The sequence below is a fragment of the Aspergillus nidulans genome, chromosome I (genome assembly GCF_000011425.1).
Source record: "Aspergillus nidulans FGSC A4 chromosome I".
NCBI lineage: Eukaryota > Fungi > Ascomycota > Eurotiomycetes > Eurotiales > Aspergillaceae > Aspergillus > Aspergillus nidulans.
The window spans coordinates 2,568,600-2,593,531 of NC_066257.1; the positions used below are offsets into that span (position 1 = coordinate 2,568,600).

Consider the following 24,932-nt stretch of genomic DNA (forward strand, 5'->3'; position numbering starts at 1 on the left):
TTGCAACATCTCCGCAGAAACTTATTTGTCTTCCAACTCCACTGTTGTTTAACTGCCAGCCCGGGTTGGCCTACATGTAATAAAAATGTCTTCCGATGAGATTGTCTGGCAGGTTATAAACCAGCAATTTTGCTCATACAAACTCAAGTATGTGCCAACCGTTGAGCTAATCTTTCATCATCAGAAACTCCCTTTCAATTAGTTCAGCTTTCTGAAACCCATAGACTAATGATTTTCTTACCATCAGGACAACAAAAGGTCAAAATTTCTGCCGCAATGAATACAACGTGACTGGTCTATGCAACCGGCAGTCTTGCCCGCTGGCAAACTCTCGCTACGCCACAATCCGGTCAGACCCCGAGACAGGCGCTATGTACCTTTATATGAAGACTATCGAACGCGCACACATGCCCAGCAAATTATGGGAGCGGATTCGACTGTCATCGAACTACGCAAAGGCTCTCGAACAGGTCGACTCGCGACTGATTTACTGGCCGAAATTCTTGATTCACAAGTGCAAGCAGCGTCTTACGCGACTGACCCAGGTGGCAATCCGTATGAAGAAGCTTGCGCGGGAGGAAGAACGGTTGGGAGAAAGGGTTGTGCCGAAGTTGGCGCCCAAGATCCGACGCAGGGAGGAGACGAGGGAGCGCAAAGCTGAGAGCGCGGCGAAGGTTGAGCGGGCGATTGAGCGTGAGCTTATTGAACGGTTGCGCAGTGGAGCCTATGGTGATCAGCCATTAAATGTGGATGAGTCGATCTGGAAAAAGGTGCTTCGTGGTCTGGAAAGGTCCGGTGAGGGCGAGAGAGATGAGGACATGGATGATGGGGAGCTTGAGGAGGAAGAGGATGAAGAGGGTGTCGGGGAGGTTGAGTACGTTAGTGATCTAGAGGAGGATGAAGATTTGGAAGACCTGGAAGACTGGCTTGGCAATGATTCGGGCGCCTCTAGCGATGATTATTCCGACGAGGATGAGGAGGATAGTGATGAGGCGAGTGGGTCTGAGGATGATGGGGAGGAGGAGCAAAAGAAGACGAAGCCTGGCTCCAAGAGGAAGTTTGCTGCTCCGCCGCCAAAGCCTAGGAAGAAGGGTCCCAGAGTAGAGATCGAGTACGAGACTGAGGGCGCTGGGAAGGAGAACGCCTTCGCTTAGGTGAAAGTCTCGTATATGGCTGATGCAGTTGAAGTATGGTGGCAGAAAAGCAAGATACTATATCATGGTTTTGTGACTTTTGTCTGGCGTTCGGTTTTCGTCCTGTTGATCTCTCGCTGTCTCGCAATGGGCGTGTCATACCCAGCAGTTGCATCTACATAGCTACACATCTGGCTCCTCTCTGTGTTGGACGTGGTACATAATCAAAATTGGCTTGAGGTTCTCAAGAATTATGCAGTTAAAGTTAAAAAGCAACCACTTTGTTTAGGTCGGTATACCGATCTATGCCGATCACGTGCGGGTACTGAAACAAAGCGCACCCCATAAACCCATATCAACTTTCTTCCAACCCTCTCTCCGTTCCGGACTTTTCTCCAGTATACCACCAGAATGTCCTCCTACTTCTCCTCTATAACATCCTCTTCCGCAATATCCAACCTCGGAACCCGCCTCAATTCTCTCCGCCGAGCTATCACCTCCGACGAAGCAGACGACCCTGACAACGAAGACTGTTCGCACATCTCCAACGTCCTCCGTGCATACTACCTAGAGAAAGGCCGCCGTCTCCCCCCATGGCTCCCACCTGACCCGAAAGAACGTTCTTCATCCTCAACTCGTGTGATCGCAACCTCTAACAACGTCTCGTCCGCCTCCGTATCCTCAGGGCGGGGCGGAGGGCTTGGTGACTTGTGGGGTGACTCTGGCAGCGCCGCCACCGGCGGTCCACCACAGTCGGCTACATCCAGCTTAAGGCGTGGAAGAGGACACCCCGGGTCCAGTGCGACGTCCCTTCCTAGCCAAACGTCCTCAAGTCATTCGCCTTCCATGTCGGCATCGTCCTTGCATCCGGCTGGAGGGAGGCCGATGCCCGGTGAGCGTAGTGGTTCGTATCAGTCTGTGACTAGTACGGGTTCAGGGTCGTCGCCTGGATTGGAGAGGGCTGCGTCCGCGCAGGAACGGCTTAGGGCTAGACTGCATGGTGGGCGGTCGCCGAGTCCAGGGCAGTTGTCGGATCCAAGTTTGAGGAAGCCGGTGGGTATGAGCCCGGGGTCGGGAAGATTTCGGGGGTGAGATACTGGGCCTCGATGGCTTTACATACCTGGGCTGAGGTCTATTCGGATACCCGCTACGGCGGTCGCTTCTCTCAATAACTACTACGGAACAACATATTGTCGGGTACGATATGACACGGTAACTCGCAGGTCGACATGCTTGCCGTCATCCCCTGTGGCACTGGTACGTATTGGAATGCTAGCGGCCTTTTCTCTTTCGAAAGAACAAGTTAGTACTGACTTATCCTACAGTATATTCTCAATAGCCTTTCTACTTCGAGTCAGCGCTCTAATCATCCGTGATTTCACTTTAGGGGCGTTCGTTTTCTGCTGCTCATCGTCTGAGCCACTGATTGTTTCTCCTTTCTTATGCTGTGCTTTTTGTTATTTGTTGTTGGAATATGCATAACAGCGGATGTTGTCGGTTCTTCAGCCTGTTCGCGCTCCTTTCCTCACTCATTTTGGCGAATTGTTCTTTCAGCATGATCGAATTGACTACGCCATTTAAAGGCATTTTGTTCGGAGGTCGGTCGGGTCTTGATAATTTACGGAAAGACTGTATTGCTATTGGAGTTAGCTCAATATATTTTGGGCATGCAGCGTGAACCGCGTAAGAACGGTGTGAACAAGAAGTAAATATGTTACAGCAACGACATCCATTTTTGGTTGGCATTCGCCATTCTAAAGTCTTGTGGATCGGTGGGGCAATGAAGTAGCCGTCCAGCAATCAATTAAGGCAGATTGCTTTCATGTACAAGTTCATTCTTTATGATATCACTTTCTGGATCCAGTATGGAGCCTGAAACATAGGGATCAATCACATTGATTGCAGTTTATCATGTGACTCGTGCGGTAGCCACGCATCACAAGGGAACAGGAATAGGCCGCGAGATTTTAAGCCCCAGACGTCTGCGCGACCTTTACGACCACACCTATTACTGGTAGCGGCTTTTTCTTCATCGACTGCATTGTCTGTGCAATTCGGCCTACGTGTACATACCTCAAATCCGGCCCACAGCTTCCGCCAACCATAAGATGGTCCTATCGGGACACCCTGGAAGCAACGCAAAATAAACACACTAAGCGGGACATGACAGCTTTCCTTGTGGCACTGGAGCCTACGGACTGCTCCCGCACACCGGAATACAAATTTGATCCCGTGCTTTTTAAGTGAGTCGACTGACAGCCGTCAAAATGCCTTCGTCCTCGGAATACCTACGCGCTCACGACCGTGCGAGCATAGAGAGTGACAATGATGATCTCGACCTGGAGGAGCTGGATCCCTCCTCGGCATTTAACGCATCACGGCTTTCGCGGGATGAGCCGGTTCAACAGAGAGGTCATAGTGGTCCAGGGATAGCTCTTAGGAATTTGCGTGTGGGTGTTGGGAATCGCCGATTATGGAAACGGAGCATGTCTGGTTCACAGGGGGAAGACACAGCTGGCTTGCTTGAGGATCGTGAGGGGGAAAGAGGTCTCCGACCGTCGCATGCGAGTTCCAGACCCTACACCGACGATGATGCTCCGCTGCTTGACCGCCGGGGCTCCGTACGCTCTCTTGCAGATGGAGGACGAATGCCGCAGCGGAGATCTCGATTAGGTTGGTTGAAATCGAGTACGTTACTTGGCGGATTACATGGTTCGACAGGAGGTGGGAAGAATACAGTGGATGTGGTGAAGCCCCCGCGGGATGTCCTTGTTGGCCAGGCGCAACGAGCGAAATACCCGCCAAATATTGTCTCAAATGCGAAATATACGCCGTGGAGCTTCCTGCCTCGCACCCTCTACAATGAGTTTTCGTTCTTCTTCAACATCTATTTCTTGCTGGTGGCGCTGTCGCAGATCATTCCGGTGCTGAGGATAGGATATATGTCTACCTACATTGCCCCATTGGCTTTTGTAGTGTCTATATCGCTAGGAAAGGAAGCTTTGGATGATGTTGGACGGCGAAGGCGGGATGCGGAGGCAAATGCGGAAGAATTCTCTGTGCTTGCTCTGGATAAGTCTGGTGGGAGCAGAGCTTTTCCGATTGCTGAAGACGTCGGGGAGAGCGTCCCGGTGATTATAAAGAAATCCCGAGATCTGAAAGTCGGGGACGTTTTGAAAGTTCGCAAAAACCAGCGTCTCCCCGCTGACGTTGTAATATTAAAAAGTGTTTCTAACGATGCTACCGTGGCACGAGAATCTCAGGAAGCAGGCGCTTCTCATAATGTCGACTATGCGACCAACGGATCATCGTCTTCTGTACCTAATCAGCAGCCAACCATTAGCGCTGGTGCTGATCAGACAGATATATCCTCTGCTAGCGATACTTTCATTCGAACCGATCAACTTGACGGTGAAACGGATTGGAAACTACGACTGCCGTCGGTCCTGTCTCAGGCACTTTCGCTTGAGGATTTCACGAGATTAAAGATTACAGCAAGTGGACCGGATAAACGAGTCAATGAATTTGTTGGAAATATTGAGCTTCTGCCGCCATCAGGGTTCTATGATCCACATGTTGACAAGTCAGAGGATAGAAGTCAAGATGCTGATGAGACGGAACAGAACAGTTCTGCGCCACTTACGATCGACAATACTGCGTGGGCTAATACTGTTCTCGCGTCGAACACGATCACGTACGCTGCTATCATCTACACTGGGTCTCAAACGCGAGCTGCGCTTTCCACGTCTCCTTCGCGGTCAAAGGTTGGGCTTTTGGAATATGAAATTAACAATCTCACCAAGATTCTATGCGCGTTGACTTTAACCCTCTCAATCATTTTGGTGGCGTTGGAAGGTTTCCAACCAACGAATGATAAGGAGTGGTATGTTGCCATTATGATTTACCTTATTCTCTTCTCAACGATTATACCTATGAGTCTCCGGGTCAATCTGGATATGGCGAAATCGGTATACGGTCGCTTTATTGAACGGGATAAGGACATCCCGGATACTGTGGTCAGGACGAGCACCATCCCAGAAGACCTCGGGAGAATCGAATATCTCCTTTCAGACAAGACGGGTACCTTGACGCAGAACGGTGAGTTCACAAGACTTTCTGTGCATCACAGCAACTAACGTCCGTAGAAATGGAACTGAAAAAGATTCATGTTGGCACTGTCTCCTATGCTAATGACGCTATGGAGGAGGTCGCGTCATACGTTCGACAGAGCTTTTCGGGAAATACTTTGACCAGTGCCGCGGCCGCATTTGGAACCCAAGCAGGACTTGCAGCAGCGCCACGTACAAGGAGAGAGATCGGTTCGCGTGTCCGAGATATTGTCCTAGCGCTTGCCTTGTGCCACAACGTCACCCCAACGTCGGATGAGGAAGATGGAGTGAAGGTGACAAATTACCAAGCTTCATCTCCAGACGAGATTGCAATTGTACGTTACACGGAAGAGGTTGGACTCAAGGTAGCATATCGGGACCGCCGAACAATAGTTCTCGAGTCGACTGATACCGGTAACGTCGTTGTGCGGGCGCGCATTCTCGACATATTCCCCTTTACTTCTGATAGTAAGCGTATGGGTATCATTGTTGAGTTTGACAAGGACAAGGATGTCCTCAATTCCCCCGCAGAGGAGGAGATCTGGTTCTACCAAAAGGGAGCGGACACTGTTATGACCTCTATTGTTGCGGCTAACGACTGGCTTGATGAGGAAACAGCGAACATGGCTCGCGAGGGCTTGCGGACGCTCGTGGTTGGACGAAAACGGCTTTCGCCGCTGCAGTATCAGGAGTTTGCCAGCAAGTATAAGCAGGCATCTCTTTCGCTTCAAGGGAGAGATATCGGCATGCAGAAAGTGGTTAATGAGTATCTTGAGCATGACTTGGAGCTTCTTGGTGTCACTGGCGTGGAAGATCGTCTCCAGAGGGATGTGAAACCGTCGCTTGAGCTTTTGCGCAACGCTGGTGTCAAGATCTGGATGCTTACTGGTGACAAGGTTGAGACCGCACGATGTGTTGCGATTTCTGCGAAGCTGGTAGCTCGCGGTCAGTATATTCATACTGTTGCCAAAGTTAAAGACAAATCGGCCGCACAGGAAGCATTGGACTTCCTGCGAAACAAGACTGATTGCTGTCTCCTGATTGATGGCGAGTCTCTGGCTCTCATGCTCAATCAGTTCCGATCAGCATTTATTTCGGTCGCTGTTCTCCTCCCTGCTGTGATTGCATGCCGGTGCTCACCAACACAAAAGGCTGAAGTGGCCGATCTGATACGTCTTCATACCAAGAAGCGTGTTTGTTGTATTGGGGACGGTGGTAACGATGTGTCCATGATCCAAGCGGCTGATGTAGGAATTGGTATTGTTGGAAAGGAAGGCCGTCAGGCCTCCCTCGCAGCTGATTTCAGTATCACTCAGTTCCACCACATTACCAAGCTGCTTGTCTGGCACGGACGAAACTCCTACAAGCGCTCGGCCAAACTTGCACAGTTTATCATGCATCGTGGCCTCATCATCAGCGCTTGCCAGACCATGTATAGCATTGCTAGCCACTTTGATCCGAAGGGTCTTTTTATCAACTGGCTTATGGTTGGATACGCAACAGTCTACACCAATGCGCCTGTTTTCTCCTTGGTCCTTGATCGCGACGTGGATGAACAGCTGGCCAATCTTTACCCTGAGCTATACAAAGAGCTCAAGACGGGTCGCAGTCTAAGCTATCGCTCCTTTTTCACCTGGGTCCTAGTGTCTGTTTACCAGGGCGCTGTGATCCAGGGCCTGTCTCAAATCCTCCTTGACACCATATCTGGAAAGCGGCTTATCAGTGTTTCATTTACAGCTCTCGTAATGAACGAGCTGCTCATGGTCGCCATCGCCGTCACTACATGGCACCCTGTGATGATATTCTGCCTCCTCGGTACCGCGTTGGTGTACGCTGCCAGCGTGCCCTTCCTCGGCGAGTATTTCGACCTCAAGTATGTGATCACGCTAGACTGGATCTGGCGCGTGGTAGCTGTCACGGCTGTGTCTGTTATACCCGTGTGGGCTGCGAAACTGATCAAGCAGTCTTGGAATCCACCGAGTTACCGGAAAGTGCGAGGCTAGCTACTATTGTTTCTTGGTTGTTTCTCCTCAATAAATCTCTATCATTGTGGTTGTTGACATCCACTAGTGGATGCTTACTGCTTGGTATCATTTTTGTATATACTATAGAAACTTTGCACTAGCGTCCCTAGGTACCTGGTTCTTCAGCTGTCAAGCATAGAAGCAGCACGTGACATAACAGCACTGTGGCTTCTTCCGGCTTTCTGCCGGGCGAATCCGCCCCGAGATGAAGCAGTGACGGGCTCCAGAGTAGTCCCTAGTCACGGCTCGATAGTTGCATTTCCTGCATTTCGCCACGCAGTCATGTCATGAAGTATCCATCCTGCTGAAGTTTCTCCTTATCGCTTACATTCATGGAATTCTGATCTTGGTGGATCGTGTATGCCTACACCCGCTCCTTTCTCATTTCCTCCTTACCTTATTTCATTTCATGCGCCGAAACACACGCATTCCCGTACGCCTATCTAAGCTACAGGTGAGCGTGCAAGCCACTTAGGTCCCTAACCTGAGGTTGCGTAAGTACACTTAAAAGCTGACACCGTGTCATGATTGTGTTCAGTCCGCGTCTGGCTGACAAACGGTGTGGTTTGAAGGCCTAGTTATCTCCGATATGGAGAACAGCAATAGCGAGGCATCAGCCGTGTGGAATCCGGCACTGCGAACGGACGATAATCACGAGACGGCCGCGACGGTAGAAGAAATATCTGCTCCGGTGTCCAGTGATGTGGCGCCGTTAACTCCTAAAGCCACAACCGCAAATACAGATATTGTACCTGACGCGATCGATTCGATAAACACCGAATCTCCTGCACGTGAAGAGACAGCTGAGCTGCCACTCAACGAACATACACACACAGTTCCTGGCGCGGCTGAGCCGGTAAATGTTGGATCTGCCGGTTTTATAGAAACTGCCGAGGCGCCACCAACGGCAATCGATGATCCAGGCGCAGTTCCGGTCGCGGTCTCACCAAATGGCGAGACCTCGGCGCCTGCAATCGCCACAGACGTGACATCGGTTTCCGAAAATACAGTCCCGGACGTCACTGAATCGTCGAGTGTTGAACCCACCGCACTTATAGAAATTGCGCAGGCAGAATCGGCGACCGGCGAAGACTTTAACCAGGCGGAGACACGGGAGGAGTTCCGCGAGGAGGCCGCGGAGTTGTTCTCCGCGGCTGCTGATGAGAACCAGGAGACTGATGCTTTCAAACCCCAGGCCGAGCTTGCAGCCGCGCCTGGGGATGGATATAACAACTTGCAGTCGATGCAAGAAGAGCATGTACAGGAAGGGCAGACACACCAGCTTGAAATTGACACATCGGTAAACGCTGCGCAAGGATCAAGTGATTATCCTACTCCGGGCTGGGTCTATCAACAAGGCATAGCTGACCATGCTACACCGATTGACGGGGAATTAAGAAGCACAAACCACGATCTCTGGGGGAGCCCTAAGAGCGTTGACAATGGCGAAGATCGCTTTTTCGACCAGCTGAGGACACAAACGAAGCCGATCTATTTCCCATCGGAGGAGTCAAGATTTGAAGAGGGTGTGCCTTTATTGGATGGCTCTGCGGAGGCCCCGGTCGAGGCAGCGCCAGTCGAGGCAACGCCAGTAGAGCAGGCGGTGCCTCAACCGGGTCAACTCGACCGTGTTTTTGAAGGAGATGAGGATGAGGATGATGGATTTTTCAGCTCGGCTCAGCAGCCAGCCACAGAAAACGAACCCCAAGAGCCCGTCCATATACAGCGAAAAAGCACCTCGCAAGTGCTAGATTCCCTTAACACGAACCGGGATGGGGTTCATAGTCCGCTTTCTCCTACTGCCGAGGAGTTCAACGATATCATAGCGGCAGCGGCCTCAAAGTCGCCCGAGAACGTCCAGGAGCCTGCTTCGGAGGAAGACCTAGCTGCGCGGTGGCAGGCTGAACTTTCTGATGATGATTTGGAAGTTGCTCCTGTGGAGGAAGATCTCGCCGCTAAGTGGCAGGCGGAACTGGATGACGATGATCTACTCTTAGAAGACGAACCCAGCGATCTCGCTCAAAATACCGCTGCTGAGGTGGTCAACGGGCACGGCGTGGAACCCAACCTCCAGGCTCTCGGCAGTCCATTCGGAACGCCACAAAACCCCAGCAAACCCAAACCAGCGCAGAGTGTATATACTCCTCACCAGCCCTCTACAGCGGATCTTGTCCAGAGCGTTCCAATTCCAGGGGCAACGCCTCTATCCAGTAGTGCTCCTTACAGCACGAGCTATTTCCAGCCGCGGCCCGAGCCTCCAGCTCCTGCAGTTAGGGCTGAAAGCTTCGCAGAGCGACCTAAAGAAGGTTACAAGTCTCCTTATGATCTTCCGGAAGACCTTGCCCCACGTCGCAAACCTGCCACCAAACCAGTAGTATCCTCAGCTGCTAATGTGCCTGCACCGCCTCCACGAAGTAGTAGCTTTACGGCGCCTCCACCTCCTCAGTCTTCTTCTGGAGTACCAGTCCCGCCTATCAATGCTGCGACCTTGCCTCCAGCATCGAAACCAAATGCTCCGGTTGCAAGCGCGCCAAAGAACTTCTACGAGGAGTTGCCGCTCCCCCCCGTACGACCACGTTCGCGGCCTGCAGAATCAGGGCGGTATACGCCCAAATTTAACACGGCAAGCCCTGCATTTGTGCAGCCGCCCCCGGCAGCGCATCCTGTCACTAATCCTTATGCTCAACTGTCTGGCGACACTCCTCAATCTCAATTGCAGCAGCCGGAAAAATTGGGGCCGTATGCAAACAATGTGGGCTCCAGTAGCCAAAGCGCTCCTGCAGTACCTCCTATCAACTCAAGATACTCCCCGAAGCCACCAACATTGCAACCAGGAGTTAAACCGCCCGCTTCGCCTAGGTATTCTCCAGCGCCGCCGCCGCCAGCAGCTGCGTCTGCGCCTTTGCAACGTTATACCTCACAGCCGTCTGTCATTCCGGGCCAAACAGTTACCTTACCTTTCCAGCCGCGAACTTCAAGTCCGCTAGCCCACCACGAGAAGGTTTCCTATCAACCAAACGAGGCTTCGCGGAAACCATCTTTTCCACAGCCTACTTCACCTGTTACTGGACAACCATCACACACTGAGACAGCCGCCCCGATGTCACCTCGTTCTTCCCAAGTACAGGCCTCTGGCCCGAGTGCTGTAGATACATCAAGCAGCTACCAGCAGACCTCCCCACCAAGGAATCCCTATGCGCCGCCTTCATATCTAGAAGAGTTTTCCCGCCGCGTTTCGCATGTTAACAATAGTACGCCCTCCGCCTATACTCCACCTCCCGAGACACCGCCATTTGTTCCTCCTCGAAGATCGCAGACACAATCTCCGACCCAGCAACAGTCAGGCCCTAGACTATCCGTACCGTCTGTCGATCCACTCAAACGGCCTGCATCTGTTCACGCGCCCAGTTCGCCAACGAAGACCTCCCATACTTACGCGCCAATGCAACCCTCCAGTCATATTCGCACCATCTCGCAGTCACTTGAATTCATTCCTCCAAGCGACGGACAAGAGCTTGACCCTCTTCAAAGATGGAAAGGAGCGCCGATTTTCAAATTCGGTTTTGGTGGTACGGTCCTCTCTTCATTCCCGAAACACGTCCCTCGTTATAGCGCAGGGCAAACCGCGCCAAAAATTAAGCCTATGCCTGGAGACGTTAAAACAACTCAACTCAAGGATGTGATCTCATTTCCAGAAACTATCGTACGGCATCCAGGTCCTCTGAGGAATAAGTCCAAGAAGAAAGACTTAGTTGCTTGGCTTTCTAGCAGAATCGCAGCATTTGAGAACGAGGGTGTCCCGCAGAACCTCCAGGCCTACCCGGACTCTTACAAGCGCCGCGATGAGAAGATCCTGCTGTGGAAAGCTGTACGCGTTTTGGTTGAGCATGACGGCGGCATGCAGAGCACCCCTGACCTCCAGGAGGCTCTAAGGGGCATTCTATTCCCGCATCTGCAAACCAATGGGCTGGAACCTATGTATAGCGACTCCCTCCAGTCTTTTGGCGCCGAAGTCATTAATGCTTCTTCTCTGTCTGATTCTGCGGAGTCGAAGCCATTGAGTAGTATCCGCAATAACTTGCTTATTGGCGAACGGGAGAAAGCCGTTTGGAGTGCAGCGGATAACCGTCTCTGGGGTCATGCTATGATCATCGCGTCAACGCTAGACAAGTCCATTTGGAAACAAGTCGTGCAGGAGTTTGTGAGGCGTGAGGTTAGGTCTAACAGCGGAAATCCCGAGTCGCTTGCAGCTTTGTATGAAATCTTCGCTGGCAACTTTGAAGAAAGTGTCGATGAACTTGTTCCTCCCTCCGCAAGGGCTGGATTGCAAATGGTTAGCAAGGTCGATGGGCATGGTCCCTCTAAGGACGCTCTTGCTGGCCTGGAGTCTTGGAAGGATACACTAGGTTTGGTTTTGAGTAACCGAAGCCCTGAAGACCACCGAGCGCTCCTGGCTCTCGGTCGATTACTACTGTCTTACGGTCGGATAGAGGCAGCTCATATTTGCCTTATTTTCTCGCGGGCAGCGGTGTTTGGAGGCCCTGATGATCCTCAAGCAAGCATTGTTCTTCTCGGCGTAGACCATGTCCACTCCTCGCCTACGGCCTTGCTGGACGATGATGCAATCCTACTTACCGAGGCATACGAGTATGCTACGTCTGTTCTAGGGGCATCACCGACGTCTACACTACCTCATCTCCTGGCCCTGAAACTTGTTCATGCATGGTCCCTTACAGATCAAGGGCGCAAGTCCGAAGCCCAGCAATACTGTGATGCCATCACAGCAGCTCTCAAAGCTACCACGAAGCAATCTGGATATCATCATCAGCATTTGTTTTTCGGGGTCGATGAGTTATCAGCGCGGCTTAAGCAGACTACAGGCGATGGAGGGTCGTGGATTTCGAAACCAAGCATGGAGAAAGTCTCTTCCTCAATGTGGAACAAATTCAGCAACTTCGTTGCCGGGGATGACAGCGACGCTGCATCAACTGGCTCGGGCAAGGGTGGAGAAACAGGATTTGGTCCGTTTGCTCAGATCTCTGGTACCCCTACTGTCAGCCGCTCGCCATCTGTGACAGACTTGTATGGCCAATACCCTATGCCTGTCGCACAGCAAGTTCCGGGTGCCGGAACGTCTCGTTATCAGCCCAATAACCAGAACGCTCCGAACTCGTCGCCTGATCAGGGTCGTGGACGATCGTCTCTAGACTCACAGAGGTCTGCTTCATTTGGACTCTCCTACGGCCAGCGTCGTGGATCGCAAGAGTATGGGCATCCATCAGAGAGTCCTATGTATGGAGGGGGTCCTTTCTACGGCTCCCCAACTGCGGGTTACCAGTCCACGCCGCCTCAGACCTCGTACATGCCTCTAGCGCCCGTGGAGGAAGATATGGCTCAACAAGCTTATACGCCACCGACAGCTACTCCGCAAGGACTTTTCGGTCACGACTTGCCTTATCAACCTCCTGCCCAAAACCCATTCGATCAATCAACTGGCCCTGAAGCACCTGCTTCTCAGCATACCGAAGCTGACGGGTATATGCCTCCGACGGGCAATACTGGCTATGAACCTCCTGCAAGTAATACCCTAGAAGTGGAAGTGACAGAGGAGTCTGAGGATGAGAAGCCACGTAAGAAGTTGACAATGGATGATGAGGACGACGACGACATTGCTGCTCGTGCTGAGGCTTTGAAGAAAGCTGAAAAGGCACGTAAGGATCGGGAAGCTGATGAGGCTTTCCGGAAAGCAGCAGAAGCTGATGGTAAGCTTTGTGTTCTTTCCGTGTAAATGCATGTGGCTAACTATGTTGAAGCTAAAAAACCTGCTCCGGCAAAGAGCTCGTGGTGGGGATGGATCAAGGGAGGAAATAAAGAGGAAGCTAATTCAGGAAAACCAATTCGCGCGAAGCTTGGTGAGGAAAGTTCTTTCTACTACGATAAAGAACTGAAGAAATGGGTCAACAAGAAAGACCCCAACAGCGCTACCCCGGCTCGTGCTACTCCACCCCCACCGAAAGCCATGGGCCCTCCTAGCAGAGCCGCCAGTGGGAGCAGCATGCCACCGTCTGGAACAGCAGGTCTCGGTAGTCGGCCACCGTCTGTTGCGCCGCCGCCGTCTGGCAGCCCGGCTCCATCTTCTCTTGGCCTTCCACCAACACCTGGTTTAGGCCCTGCGCGATCTGCCTCTACCGGCGCCGTGCCGCCCGCTGGTAACGCTTCATCCCGCCCGGGAAGCTCTGCTGGGCCTCCTCCCAGGCCTTCTACGTCCTTGAGCCATGCTAGCTCAATTGACGACTTACTTGGAGCACCACAGGCACGCAAGGGCGCCACTTCTCGAGGCAGGAAGAAGGGCCGGTATGTTGATGTAATGGCCCAATAAGAGTCTTCAGATGAAGCTCTTAACATCGCTTCCAACTCTGCCTTATAGTATCCGGGATCTTCCCCATCTTGCATATCGAAGTGTATACCCTTGCATTGCGAACTATCAGCCACCTTACATTGTTGTGAACTTGCATGCCATATCGTCCGGAAGTATGGCCTGGCTTCTTGTTCTCTGATGATACGACTGTTTTGTCGTTCTTGCATCTATGCTTCATGTACATTTATCGTAACTCCCTTTTCCAGTTATTTTAATTTCCCCCTTTTCTTTTTGTGGTTTTTCTTTGTTATTCCCTATGTTAATGTGATGATGGCAGTGTTTCGGGCCGTTCCGAGTGAACCCGACGCTGCTTGTTGTATGAAACATGAGCTACACTTATTATAATAATACCTCCCACCTATGACTTGCATCAATTCATACTTAGTTTCCTGCGTAAATGGCTCTTGTAGACAGTCGTGTTAATTCATATAGGAGTTGATGTAGTACTGTCCAACGTTAACCGTAAGTCTTCAAATGAACAGGGACTACTCACTGTTAGGCAAGATCCCTCCTCATCATACCCACTGGGAGGATATACGTAGAGGATCAGCGCCGTCTCATGGATGACGCCTGACCATCAAGTACATTAGCAAACCCGCCCGCACGCAATCTGCTTACCAACTGAGCTGCAGCAAAAACAACAATGGAACTTACAAGCGACAACCTTAGGATTCAGCCTCCCCACACTAAGAACCCTGGCCCAATCCCTCCCATCAATCCTTACCTTAGCCCAACCCGCCTCATTATCCCCGGGTAAAGCCCTCATCCGCTCACTAGGCAACTGATCCATCTGAGTCTGCGATAGTTGACTCGGATCAAGAGCAGGATTCACAAGATCACTCCACACACTGGAGATGCGAAGGGTATCCGTTGCTATTGCAAGGCGCAGCGAGCCGTGCATGTTCGCCGAGAGTTCAAGTTTAGGTGACACGCCGGCGCCGACGCTACCAAGCACGGCATCTGCCGTAGTTGACGTTGTGGCTGCAAGGGCAGCGGTCTTGGGCGTAGAGTCCGCTGCTAGTCTCGTGAAACGTTCTGAAATGCTTTTGAGTTGGAAGAGGTCTGGCAGGATAATGTGGACGTCTGGATCGCGGCAGTGCGGTTCGTGTAGACCCTCTACTGCGCTTTCGTGCATCACTTTTACGGGAATTTCTTGCGTGATGAAAGTTTCGCGTTCGCGCCGGCCTGTTCCTGCGCTCCTTGAAGCTGAAGCGGGGGCTACTGGGGGACCCATTAGACCTTCTCCTGCTCCTGCTTCTGCCGCTATATTTGCTCCTGCTTCCTCTGAAGGCAAAGGCATTGATTCATTACCACTTCCAATCCCCAATGGATTCACTCCCTTCGTCCAACTTTTCGTTCTGATTGTAAGCGCCAGGAGTGGCACCTTGCCCTTCTTTGTCAACCTTAGCTGCACCCATTTCGCACCAGCTGCGGAGCGCAGCGCACGGTGAAGTGCAGGAAGCGGGACCTCGAGGTTTATTACCCCAGTATTGGACTCAAGGATATAGTCTGCGTCTTCGAAGATGGAATACTGCGTTCATCTGTTAATGAAACGTACAGAAAGGAGGTGATCGAGGAATGTATAACATGATAGGGATAGACGTACAACAGGTAATTGTGCCCATACCTGGGTTCCCTGGTCGGGGATTATGGTGAATCGGACGACAGACTCCTCAAGGCGCATCCAGCAGAGTTTGCCGAGCGAAGAGAGAGAGCCAATTAGCTCTGTTGATGCTGTTAGGTGATGATCGTGACAATCACATTTGCTACGCGGTATGACACGGTTGACACGGTTGACACGGTCGTTCTTTTAAGGTGGGAGTGCACGTACTGGTAAGGGTGGCGGTGTTGACCACTTGAGTGCGGAAACGCATGTTTTCATTATTATTCCGTCTGATGCCTTCTTGAGCTGTATTGTATATAACGAAGGTCCATTTACTGTGATATAGCGGGTGCTTGGGTCTTGAACGTGATGGTCGAGACTCGAGATCGCGGTCGCCGATGTGGGGACCTAAGCAGATTGAGCTCCATACACTAAATTGATGCTCGCCGTCTTTGCATTATCTAGCGATTTACAACAGAATAGCTAAATCGGTCCAATTGAATGGTGTCTATCGTATTGATTGACGCCACGAAGTCGTGATATGTATTTGGTTCACATTTAAATGCTCTGCTACGAGACAACCTGACAATTATGGTTTGATATGAACATCTCAGCGCGGTACGGTAATGTCTGCTCCAATAGAAGGGCCCTTCTGACACTCCTTCTATAGCCGCACTGCTGGGGACGAGAAAAGGGCCGCCGTTGGCACTGCCAACTGGACGCGCTTGCTGCAGCTGAACGATAACATTTTGCTGGGATCCCAGCGTCCGTTTCGTACCGCTGGTGGACGTCCCAAACCCCCACTATCAGCCATGCCAGGCGAGATCCATCTGAAGTCTTTCCAAGCATCTGGAACGCATCAATTGATACAGACGCAAGCCACCTCACTTTGCACAGAATGTGGAGATTCGTATCAGCAGTATTAAGGGTCAAACGCGTCCCTTGCTCTATAATGGGTTGGCAAGCCTCATCTACTTCAAACGCGTCGGTGGACTCTTCACCACCAACGTACCCGCATAGCCATTGTACTATTACCAATCGTTGCAGTCGAGCATCAAACGCGTGGATGCAGGGGAAGGTAATGAAATGTGGCTTGCTCTAGTCGGTTTGCTTGGGTTTCTATATGCAAGGGTGTTGATCATCGTCCGCAACCAGGAATTAGCAACCAGCGTACCCAATCTGGGATCAAGCTTCTAGTAAATGTTCGCGAGATAAGACGGTGCTCCTGACTTTCAGTCCGAGTGCTTGGGATATGATATCGACGTGAAGGCGGTTCGAGGACCGAAAAGAGAGAGCATCGTGAAGCTGGACTCTGGAGCTGTAAACAGCCGCATTTATGCATGGAGTATTCGGGAATGAGGGGGCAAGAGTAAGGACGACGGATAATTATTGATTCCTGTTCCTGATTAGTGTTGCTTAAATAGAAATTGATGGGTTTATGGAGCCAACCCGCTATACTAAGGTCGATAGTGCAGTTCTGGCGACCCCTTTTGGCGACGGTCCACCCGACGCGTTGTTAAGGAAAATTAAAGAACCATTCGATTTTCGCCTTGAAGTGGCGGCTAAAGGGTCAGAACTCATTGGCTGCTTATTATTAGTATTTATGGTTCAGGAGCCTCTGTTGTTCTGGCGGGCAGAGCTGCCTCTCCCATCCACTCGTTTCTTGACGCTCGTTCCTCTCCCCGATCCAATCGTCCATCTCCAACTACCAACTGTCTCGCAGCTATCACACCACCACGACATCGTCATCAACACCTAGGAACTCTCCTCTCTTGAATTTTTTACCCCACGCTCGTTCTTCTGTCGTTCATTCCCCGCGTATTGTGCCTTACTGATCGCACTCTTCTCTGAAAACGAGCTCGGTGAGATTGAGTGACCGCGTCCCAGCATGCTTGCTCTTCATCCACGCTCGATTTCTCATATCATTCTTTGCACCGCGCGACCTCCGTCAACCAGTCCTCAGTTTTGAACTCTGAATTCGAGACGTCCTTCTCAAACTCTTCCATTCTGTCCCGAAGCCGATCCCGACCATGGCCAGCCGCGCCAGTCCGCCTCGTCCGCCGTTTCAGGCGCCCCCCACGTTGGCCCCGGCCAAAGCATCAGATCGCCTAGCCGTACCTGAATACCACGTTGTGGATCCTTTGCTTGGGAATCTATCTCCAGAATCAACACTCCACGCGTTGTTGTCGATTGATGCCGTTCCGAACAATGAACAAGTCGCCCAAGACATTCTAGCTAAAAGCATTTCCAAGGCCTCGTCAGCGGAACGAGCACTCGGGATACGCGCTGCAGTAGCCGCTCAAAAGCTTGGAGAATGGTATAAAGAAGTGCAATCATGGCCGTGGCCGAAACGGCCGCATATTGGGCTTGGAAAGGGGTTTGTCCCTCCTTCCGGCGAGGACGATACCAGATACTGGGGAAGCCTGCCGTCCACCGTGGTTGAGGAACGTGAAAAGCGTATCGAAGAGATCCGTGACGGAATGGAAGAGTTGGAAGTCGAAGAACTGAAGGAGCACGTTCTCAATGCCCACATTCCAGGCCGGTCTCGGCCTTCATCAGCTAATAGCACCATGTCCGTGCCTCCGCCGCTCAGCTATGTTCAGCTGAGTGACTTTACTGCCGTCATTACTGCAACTATTCTTCGAACGCTGCCGCTCCTATCCCGCTTGACTTCCCTACTGTCTACATGGCATGCGCGACTAGTAGTTTCCAGGCAAATACCTGGGTTGTTACGAGACTTGCGGTTCGCTAAATCTGAAGTCAAAGCAGCTTTCGATCTGTTGAAATCTTCAACTCCTCCGACCGAGAAGGATTACTTATACTGCATCACTAATTACCATGCTAAGCGGGCCGCTCTCGAGTCGATTGTGTTATCGGCGGGCCGGCGCATGGACCGTATTCTCGATTTGCTGGAAGGCCGTGAGGATTCCTTACCTGAGAACTGGATTGATGACCTAGAGGCTGTTGAGGCGGAATTTGCCTCCTGGGTCATGCATGCTGAGAAGCGTACTGTTGAGAATGAATGGCGTCGACAGTCAGCTCGCCCAATGGAAACCATTGTTGAAGAGGTTGGCAGTCCTTTACCCCAATTACCCCAAGACCCGCTTTCCCAGCAAGCTGGTAATATCAAAGCCGTGGCCGCCGTGAAACCAGAAACCAGAGCCAGCCCGCCTTCGCCTTCCCCATATCCGTCGGGTTCAGTTGACAAGTGTGAAGTTTTGGAGGTGCCGGCCATTGAACTGGGTACAGCGCGCGAAACCGTATCTGAGAATTCTGCCTCCAAAGCCGCTGCTGCCGCGGATACAGCTTCTGAGACCATGGTTGAAAGCAATTTGAGGCGGAAAACCGGCTGCGTCGAGGCAGTGCCTGAGACCAATGCTGAGTGTGATGTTCGCAATTCCGCCACTCCAGCAGACTCAACACATAAGACCGTGGCCGAGGACGAAGTGACTTCGGGCCCCCGTAACGTCGCCGCGTCTGCCAATGCGGTGCCCGAAGCTGTGGTCGAGAACAACACCTCGCCCCAGGCTTCTACCGAATCAGAAAAGCCGCTATCTCAGGATGTTGCTCTACCAGTGTCTAGCTGGTCACCACGAGCGCCCGAAGAATCTAGGCCTCTTATTACGGCTGTGCCTGATAATGAAATCAAAAACTACACTGTCTTACCACAAACGGCCGAATACTCTGGGCCTATCGTAACGGCCGCGCCTGATAATGAAACCAAAAACTCCACTGTCGTTGAAACCATAACACCAGGGACTCATACTTCAAACCCATCAACGCGTTGCGCAACACCCCCAGCAGATCATTTAGCATCTCTTCCCAATCTCTTTATGCCCTATGGCAATAGCAAGGCGCCTAGTGATCGACAGCAGTCCGAAGAACCCGAGCAAGATGAGAAAGGCGCAAAGAAGCCCTTGGATAGTCCGATTAAGTTATCAGATAAACAGAAATCTCGTGCGCGGCGGACGTCCAACACATCTGATGGCTCCCTGTCTGATTACCCTTCACTTGTGTCGAGCCCAGAAATGCCGGAGCCACGGACTTCGTCATCGATCTTTGAGACGCCGCCGTATAGACCATCAACTTCTACGCGCCAAAAAGACGACCACGACTTGCACGAAGATCACTTGCTCCACTGGGAGTCTCAAAAGCCTTGCCTTCGGGATGCGTTCGCGCACGGTCGAACGCTCAGTCTACCGCTGCAACGTTTTATAAACGACAGAATTGACGTAAATTACGACAACGGATCCAGCAATGAGGATGAGTCTAGGCCTAAGAAGTCTCAGTCACCAGCTGAAAGACGTCAAAAGTCCAAATCTGCCTCGGCCAGGGCTGAACCTCTCAACAGCGCCACTACAGCTCGTCTCAAAAAGCAGCTGACTGCTCATCCCAGTCTTGAAAGCATTGGTGCCTACAAATCAAAGACACAACCTGGCACCGTGAGGACTTTAGCTGGCAAAACTAAATCTCGGTCATCCTCCGTATCCAAAAAGCCCGTTCGGCCCAAGGATCAAATGGATGAGAAAATAAACTCTATACTCACCTCCCTTCCAGGCAACATCCATCTGGTTTCGGCCGATCAGGACGATGATGCCGTCTCTGTAGCGTCGTCCGTTCCATTTAGGCGGGAGAGGTTGTCATCAAACTCACCTCAGGACACCCCGTCACGCAGCTTCACACCTAATCCATCCCTCACTCTTCGACCGGCGCTCGCTCGTAGGAGACATTCACATGCTCCAGAAGAGAGTTCAGTGAAGCTTTATCATCTACATCGTGGCGGAAAATCTGCGCCTACCAAACTCTTTGTGCGGACAGTTGGCGATGGCGAACGCGTCATGGTGAGGGTCGGTGGTGGATGGGCGGACTTGGCCGAATACTTACGTGAATATGCCATCCACCATGGGTATCGACACGTATCTGAGACGCCTCGTGTTGAAGTCGAAGGCCTTTCGCTGCGCGATTCGCCATCATATTCGCCGCCCTCTAGCCGAGTGCCATCGGGTAGCGCACGTCCTATGCCAGCGCGCCCTCGTTCGGTTCTCAGTAGCCGTCCTTCTTCCTCTTTAGCCGTCCGGAAAACCAGGCGTTCATCCAACGTCTCTGACTTTGGCGATGTCCGTACAGCCAGTGGAGGTGACGGTCTGAACGTTTCGTTCTCCGCTTTAACCGACAGACGATTGTCCGTCTCGTCTAATGTATCCGCGAGCGCTATGTCGTCCATCAGCGAGCTTCGACATGGATCTCCGAGCGCCCCCGCTATCCCCCTTGGTCTCGCTGGACCGAAGCCACGTGCCAAGCATGCTACCATAAGCCCAGAGAGTGAGGCTTGGGTAGAGGACGTTCTTGGCCAGGCCCGCCGGAGCACTTCGCTCAGGCCGTTCAAATATACCCTGCCGTCTCCAGAGAACAAAGTCGACGGACGCACACCAATGCTACCCAAGTCTAGGAGTATCAGCGATATCGGCAAAGCTGGCTCCAGCAAACGAGTCGTACTGCGTGGCCTGCGATAGGCCTTTTTTTTTTTTTTCTTTCTCCCTTTCCTTCTAATTCACTGAGTCTTGGTCTGGCTGGTGTCTAAAAGCGTGGTTCTTGTCTTCGAATCCTCGTTGCATTACTTGAGCGTTTTATCCTTATTATTGGCTATTAGCGGGTTTGCATTTTGGCCATACCCATGGACATGGGTTTCGATTTCTGCGCATTTGATTCTGCATTGGCGATACACTCCTAGGGCTCTGTTTATCGGCGGTCCGTTTTGTTTGCATTAAGATACCCTCTGGTAAAGGCTAGATAGTTTGTTTGTTTTTCTGTTCGTATTATCTGTCTTCGTTTGGGATGAAATGGTTAGACTAGATGCATGCTTGCATTAGGATAGGTATATATAACTCTAGCCAAACTATGTTTGCATTTCATCCTTGCAATCCTTCTGCGACTCCAGGAGCAACTGGGCATTTACACAGGTGCTAAGGTATAATCGCGTAAATGAGCACCCACTGAATAATTGTAGGTATTGAGTGGTTTGCTGGAACAAAGTCATAGCAGCCGCTGCCTATCCAACAACAATGCATACTGCCAGAAAGCGTAAACCAACATAGAAAAGGGTCTGAAAATAAAAAGACCATATCATAACATATTGTAGCCCAGTCTGCCTCATCAAGCTATCCTGCCGTAGTATGTCCTGTCCTGCAGCGACGGTGCAGATAGCTAAAGTGCCTTTCTTACCATATAGTTTTAGGGTTTCGAATTCGAGTGCTGGCTATTCCCATTCCAAAAAACATCTTTCCTGAACAAATCCCTCAACTCTTGGGGTATAATTTTCGCTGCTTCCGGTTTACTACCAGGCCCCGCTTGTGTACTTGAGCTGACACCCGTGCTGGCTGCTAATTGTCGCTCAGGTGATTTTCCCTTTGATGACTGAGGCTGAGCAGGCGTAGGTCGCTGAGCTTGAGGCTGCCCCGGCGGCGTAGGGAAATTATTCTTCTTGTCAATGGCTTCAATCTGCCGACCAAAGCGATGAAAGAGAGTTTCTGCGCGGGTGAGGATTGGAATGAGGTCCATGGTGTTGGAGAGTTCGTTGACTATCCCCAGTCGATTAGCGCAGGCCGAACATAGGCCGTCACCTACGTGAGTGAGGTACGTGAGATGGAGAGGGAACATACTGTATTTCAAAACCTCATCGAACTGCTTCAAATGATCCATAATGACGTCGCGGTGTTTCTCTAGGATGGCCAGCGCAATAAAGAGGTGGAAATTACTGGTTAAGTAATCCGTCCACAATGTCTCCCAGAGACGGAGGACATCCACCCATTCGAATTCCCGCTTATACCAGACGAGCAGCATGCGAAAGAAGAAGAAAAAGTTTGTGCTGTCGGCGGATTGGAGATGCAAATAGAGCTGCGGGTCCATAAGCTGGACTAGGTGGTCCAGCGTGAGAAGCTGAGCGCGCATGCCGGACTGATCGCGGAGGAAGTTGCGCTCCTGTAGCATACTGCATTAATATAAAAGATGAGTGAGAGTTGGGGGATTGGAGAGTTTGTACCATCCTATTCATGAAGTTGGCAAAGGCCCAGAATGCAACGGCGTCATCTTGCATCACTGCGTATATGGGTGCGAGGAGATCGCTCATGCCTTGGACGTAGCCGAGGTCGGGGTTGTATTCGTTATATGTTAGGAGCATATCTTTCATTTGCTCGAGGTGCACATTTGTGCCGACGTCTGCGAATGGGGAGTCTGGGTCGGGATGGGGGATGTCTTCGCCTGCGAAGAGAGGGATTGTGCGGTCAGTGCGGTGGACGTCTTTCTCTGCACATTATTAGTAACTGTGCCGTCATTGTATGGAGGAGTTATCGTACCTATCCGATTTCGCTGCTCTTTCCACCACTCCTGCTGCTTTGGGGTGGAGTCGCCCTCAACCATCCGTTCCCACCATGCGCCCTTTAAGCGAATGTATTCGTCGCGTCTGGAGTTCATAAGAGCTTGGCGGTCTTCGCTGTCACTGTCCCATGGATAGACCTCAAGGAGGAAAAGCCATGCTTCCTTGCGCACTCCATCGTTGGGATCTAAGCCGCCATGGAAGATTCTCTCTTTTACTTCATCAACTGTGACTTGCAGTCGGCCAGTCTGTTGATCGAAGAAGCCCTGCCACTCCTTGAGGGTGACCACCTTGCGGCGTTCCTGGAGGGCCATATTCCCCATCTCAGCCTCCAAGATTTCAAAATCTCCCACAGCGCTGTTCTCCATTTCGAGGGTGTCCCTGGCAGTCCATATCCGTCGATTGCGTTCCCGCTCGCTTTGTTCTGAGATGCTCATCGCCCATCGTGCAAGATATATCCTAGCGCTATCGAACTCTTCTTGTAGAGTTTGGATTTCCGGGGTCTTTAAGAGGCGACGGACTTGCGGGGGAATGCGCGGATTCTCGGCTATCTCGTTTGCGGTGCGTCGCGTAAAAGTCGTTATCTTGCTGAGCTGTTCAAGCACCCTCCACCTTGTTTCCTTGATCGCCTTCATGAATGGGTCCATCCCTGCATCGTGCGGTGCAGATTCGTTTTTCCTAGGGGATGGTTTGTCCTGCGATCCCGCCGCCTCGGTGAGCTGTGGTTTTCCAAAAGAAAGCTGGTCTTCTTCAGACGGGTTGATTAGGTAGACTGTATGATCAACGGTCGACCGCTGCACGTCAACGTATTTCCTTAGCCATCGCAAAACCTCGTCTCCACCCCAGAATACACTTCCATCCTCGTCAAAGGGATCAAACGTCTCTCTAGCCCGCTTCTTTTTTTGTAGTATAGTCGACTGGCATTCGCTGTCGTGGAAGAATAGTGCCGGAAAGCTGTCACCTGCCCGGGTGTTGATCACAAGACTACCGAACCACCAGCCCAAGCTCGGCGGCCGTACCAGAAGAGAATATATCTGTGACAGTGGAACCGCAAATGCGTAGAGGCCGATCGGATCTTTAAAAGTAGTTGTTTCCGGTAGCGGCGGTACTAGGTATCTCTGGCGCGGCGGGGAGTCGTCTTCTGAGAGATCGACCTTGACGTAGGTGTCGTAGGCATCGCCGAGGGCTGATTCAGGGACCCAGGCGAGAAGGAAGGAAGATAGATCTGGCCTTGAAGCGTTTGAATTAGAGGATGTAGTCTTTTGAGTGGAGGGTAGGGGCTTTTGCTGGACGAGCGCGATGAAGCCGGGGATGTTGTCTTTCGCCGACGGAGTGGGATGGACGTAAACCTAGCGAAGACTGGTCAGAAGCGGTCTGCATACAAATAATTGCGAGCAAGCGCACCTTGCTTTTTGAAAAAAGCAGCCTGACGCCCTTCTTGGGGGTCGAATGGGCAATGGTGTTGTATTCGTCCTCCTCCTCGTCGCTGACGTCGAAGAAGGACGCTGTCGGCGAAGGCGGCGAGGGAGGAGGCGTGAACTGAACGTTGGAGCTCGTCATCTCAAGATCTATACCTGAGGCAACCTTGAGCTTCTTCCCTGAGCTCCCGAAGTCGGGACTATAATCTCGTCTTTCGCAAATGGTACGGCCGTTTATGGTCGGATTGGGGATCCAGAGAGGGTCACGTCACTCCGATAGATTAGATCAATGGCGGGGTCTAACGCGAACACCAACCATGTGATCTTCGCGATAAAGAAAGGCCACGAGCGACGAAGGGATACCCTCTATCAAAGAAAAACAGCGGGTGAGGTTTATGAGGAGAAGTCGGGAGATGAAAGAAAGTCCCTAAAGGAAGCCAGAAACCGGACTTGACCATGGTTGTCTTCGCCACAGCCAGGATTCCGGATCCAGGCAGCAGCAAAACATCGCTATATTGACCCTGGACTAGAACCGACATTCGATTCCATATTCATATCTGTGCTTACTGAGATGAGCGGTTGTTCGTCTGTGCATTGCGGTATCGTCCTGAAATCATAGTTGATGATCATGGATAATGGAAGCTATACATACTCCCATAGGGCTGAGCTGCCCAGCCGCGTCAAGCCCAGCCATGCCGCTCAGACACAGATGTGAATCAAGAAAAAAACGGTGAAGGAGCAATGTCATGGTCTTACCCCAGCCAGACCATAGTTGTTAGGCCGCGGGATCTCATGCCCTCATCAGGAAACACTACGCCCGCCAATTACAGAAGACTCATAAGCCATCTGCAGATG

General features: G+C 51.6%; 7 protein-coding genes across 7 annotated transcripts, besides 1 other annotated feature; 5 read left to right on the forward strand and 2 right to left on the reverse strand.

Annotated features, from left to right (window-relative positions):
• Positions 1–24,932: part of a sequence feature (contig 1.110 1211..298245(1)) that runs on past both edges of the window.
• ANIA_06612 (ribosome biosynthesis protein MAK16) lies at positions 75–1,154 on the forward strand (the record flags this gene model as incomplete). The annotated part of the gene is made up of 2 exons (XM_659124.2): positions 75–147; positions 248–1,154. The coding sequence occupies exons 1-2, from the start codon at positions 86–88 to the stop codon at positions 1,152–1,154; spliced, it is 969 nt and encodes a 322-aa protein (XP_664216.1). The 5' UTR covers positions 75–85.
• Positions 1,545–2,842, forward strand: ANIA_06613 (uncharacterized protein; the record flags this gene model as incomplete). Its single annotated transcript, XM_659125.1, has 3 exons — positions 1,545–2,186; positions 2,357–2,390; positions 2,784–2,842. 3 exons carry the CDS (start codon positions 1,545–1,547, stop codon positions 2,840–2,842), a joined length of 735 nt encoding a protein of 244 aa, XP_664217.1.
• ANIA_06614 (aminophospholipid-translocating P4-type ATPase NEO1) lies at positions 3,401–7,252 on the forward strand (the record flags this gene model as incomplete). The annotated part of the gene is made up of 2 exons (XM_659126.2): positions 3,401–5,231; positions 5,279–7,252. The coding sequence occupies 2 exons, from the start codon at positions 3,401–3,403 to the stop codon at positions 7,243–7,245; spliced, it is 3,798 nt and encodes a 1,265-aa protein (XP_664218.1). The 3' UTR covers positions 7,246–7,252.
• On the forward strand, positions 7,856–13,823 carry sec16 (COPII coat assembly protein SEC16; the record flags this gene model as incomplete). Its single annotated transcript, XM_659127.1, has 3 exons — positions 7,856–13,028; positions 13,080–13,620; positions 13,694–13,823. The coding sequence occupies 3 exons, from the start codon at positions 7,856–7,858 to the stop codon at positions 13,821–13,823; spliced, it is 5,844 nt and encodes a 1,947-aa protein (XP_664219.1).
• Positions 14,104–15,558, reverse strand: ANIA_06616 (protein nuvG; the record flags this gene model as incomplete). Its single annotated transcript, XM_659128.1, has 5 exons — positions 14,104–14,130; positions 14,178–14,254; positions 14,339–15,215; positions 15,291–15,409; positions 15,516–15,558. 5 exons carry the CDS (start codon positions 15,556–15,558, stop codon positions 14,104–14,106), a joined length of 1,143 nt encoding a protein of 380 aa, XP_664220.1.
• Positions 17,318–20,800, forward strand: ANIA_06617 (GAS2 domain protein; the record flags this gene model as incomplete). Its single annotated transcript, XM_659129.1, has 1 exon — positions 17,318–20,800. The coding sequence occupies one exon, from the start codon at positions 17,318–17,320 to the stop codon at positions 20,798–20,800; it is 3,483 nt and encodes a 1,160-aa protein (XP_664221.1).
• Positions 21,150–24,219, reverse strand: ANIA_06618 (GTPase-activating protein GYP7; the record flags this gene model as incomplete). The annotated part of the gene is made up of 5 exons (XM_050613214.1): positions 21,150–21,865; positions 21,947–22,265; positions 22,327–22,589; positions 22,640–24,008; positions 24,064–24,219. 5 exons carry the CDS (start codon positions 24,217–24,219, stop codon positions 21,519–21,521), a joined length of 2,454 nt encoding a protein of 817 aa, XP_050467131.1. The 3' UTR covers positions 21,150–21,518.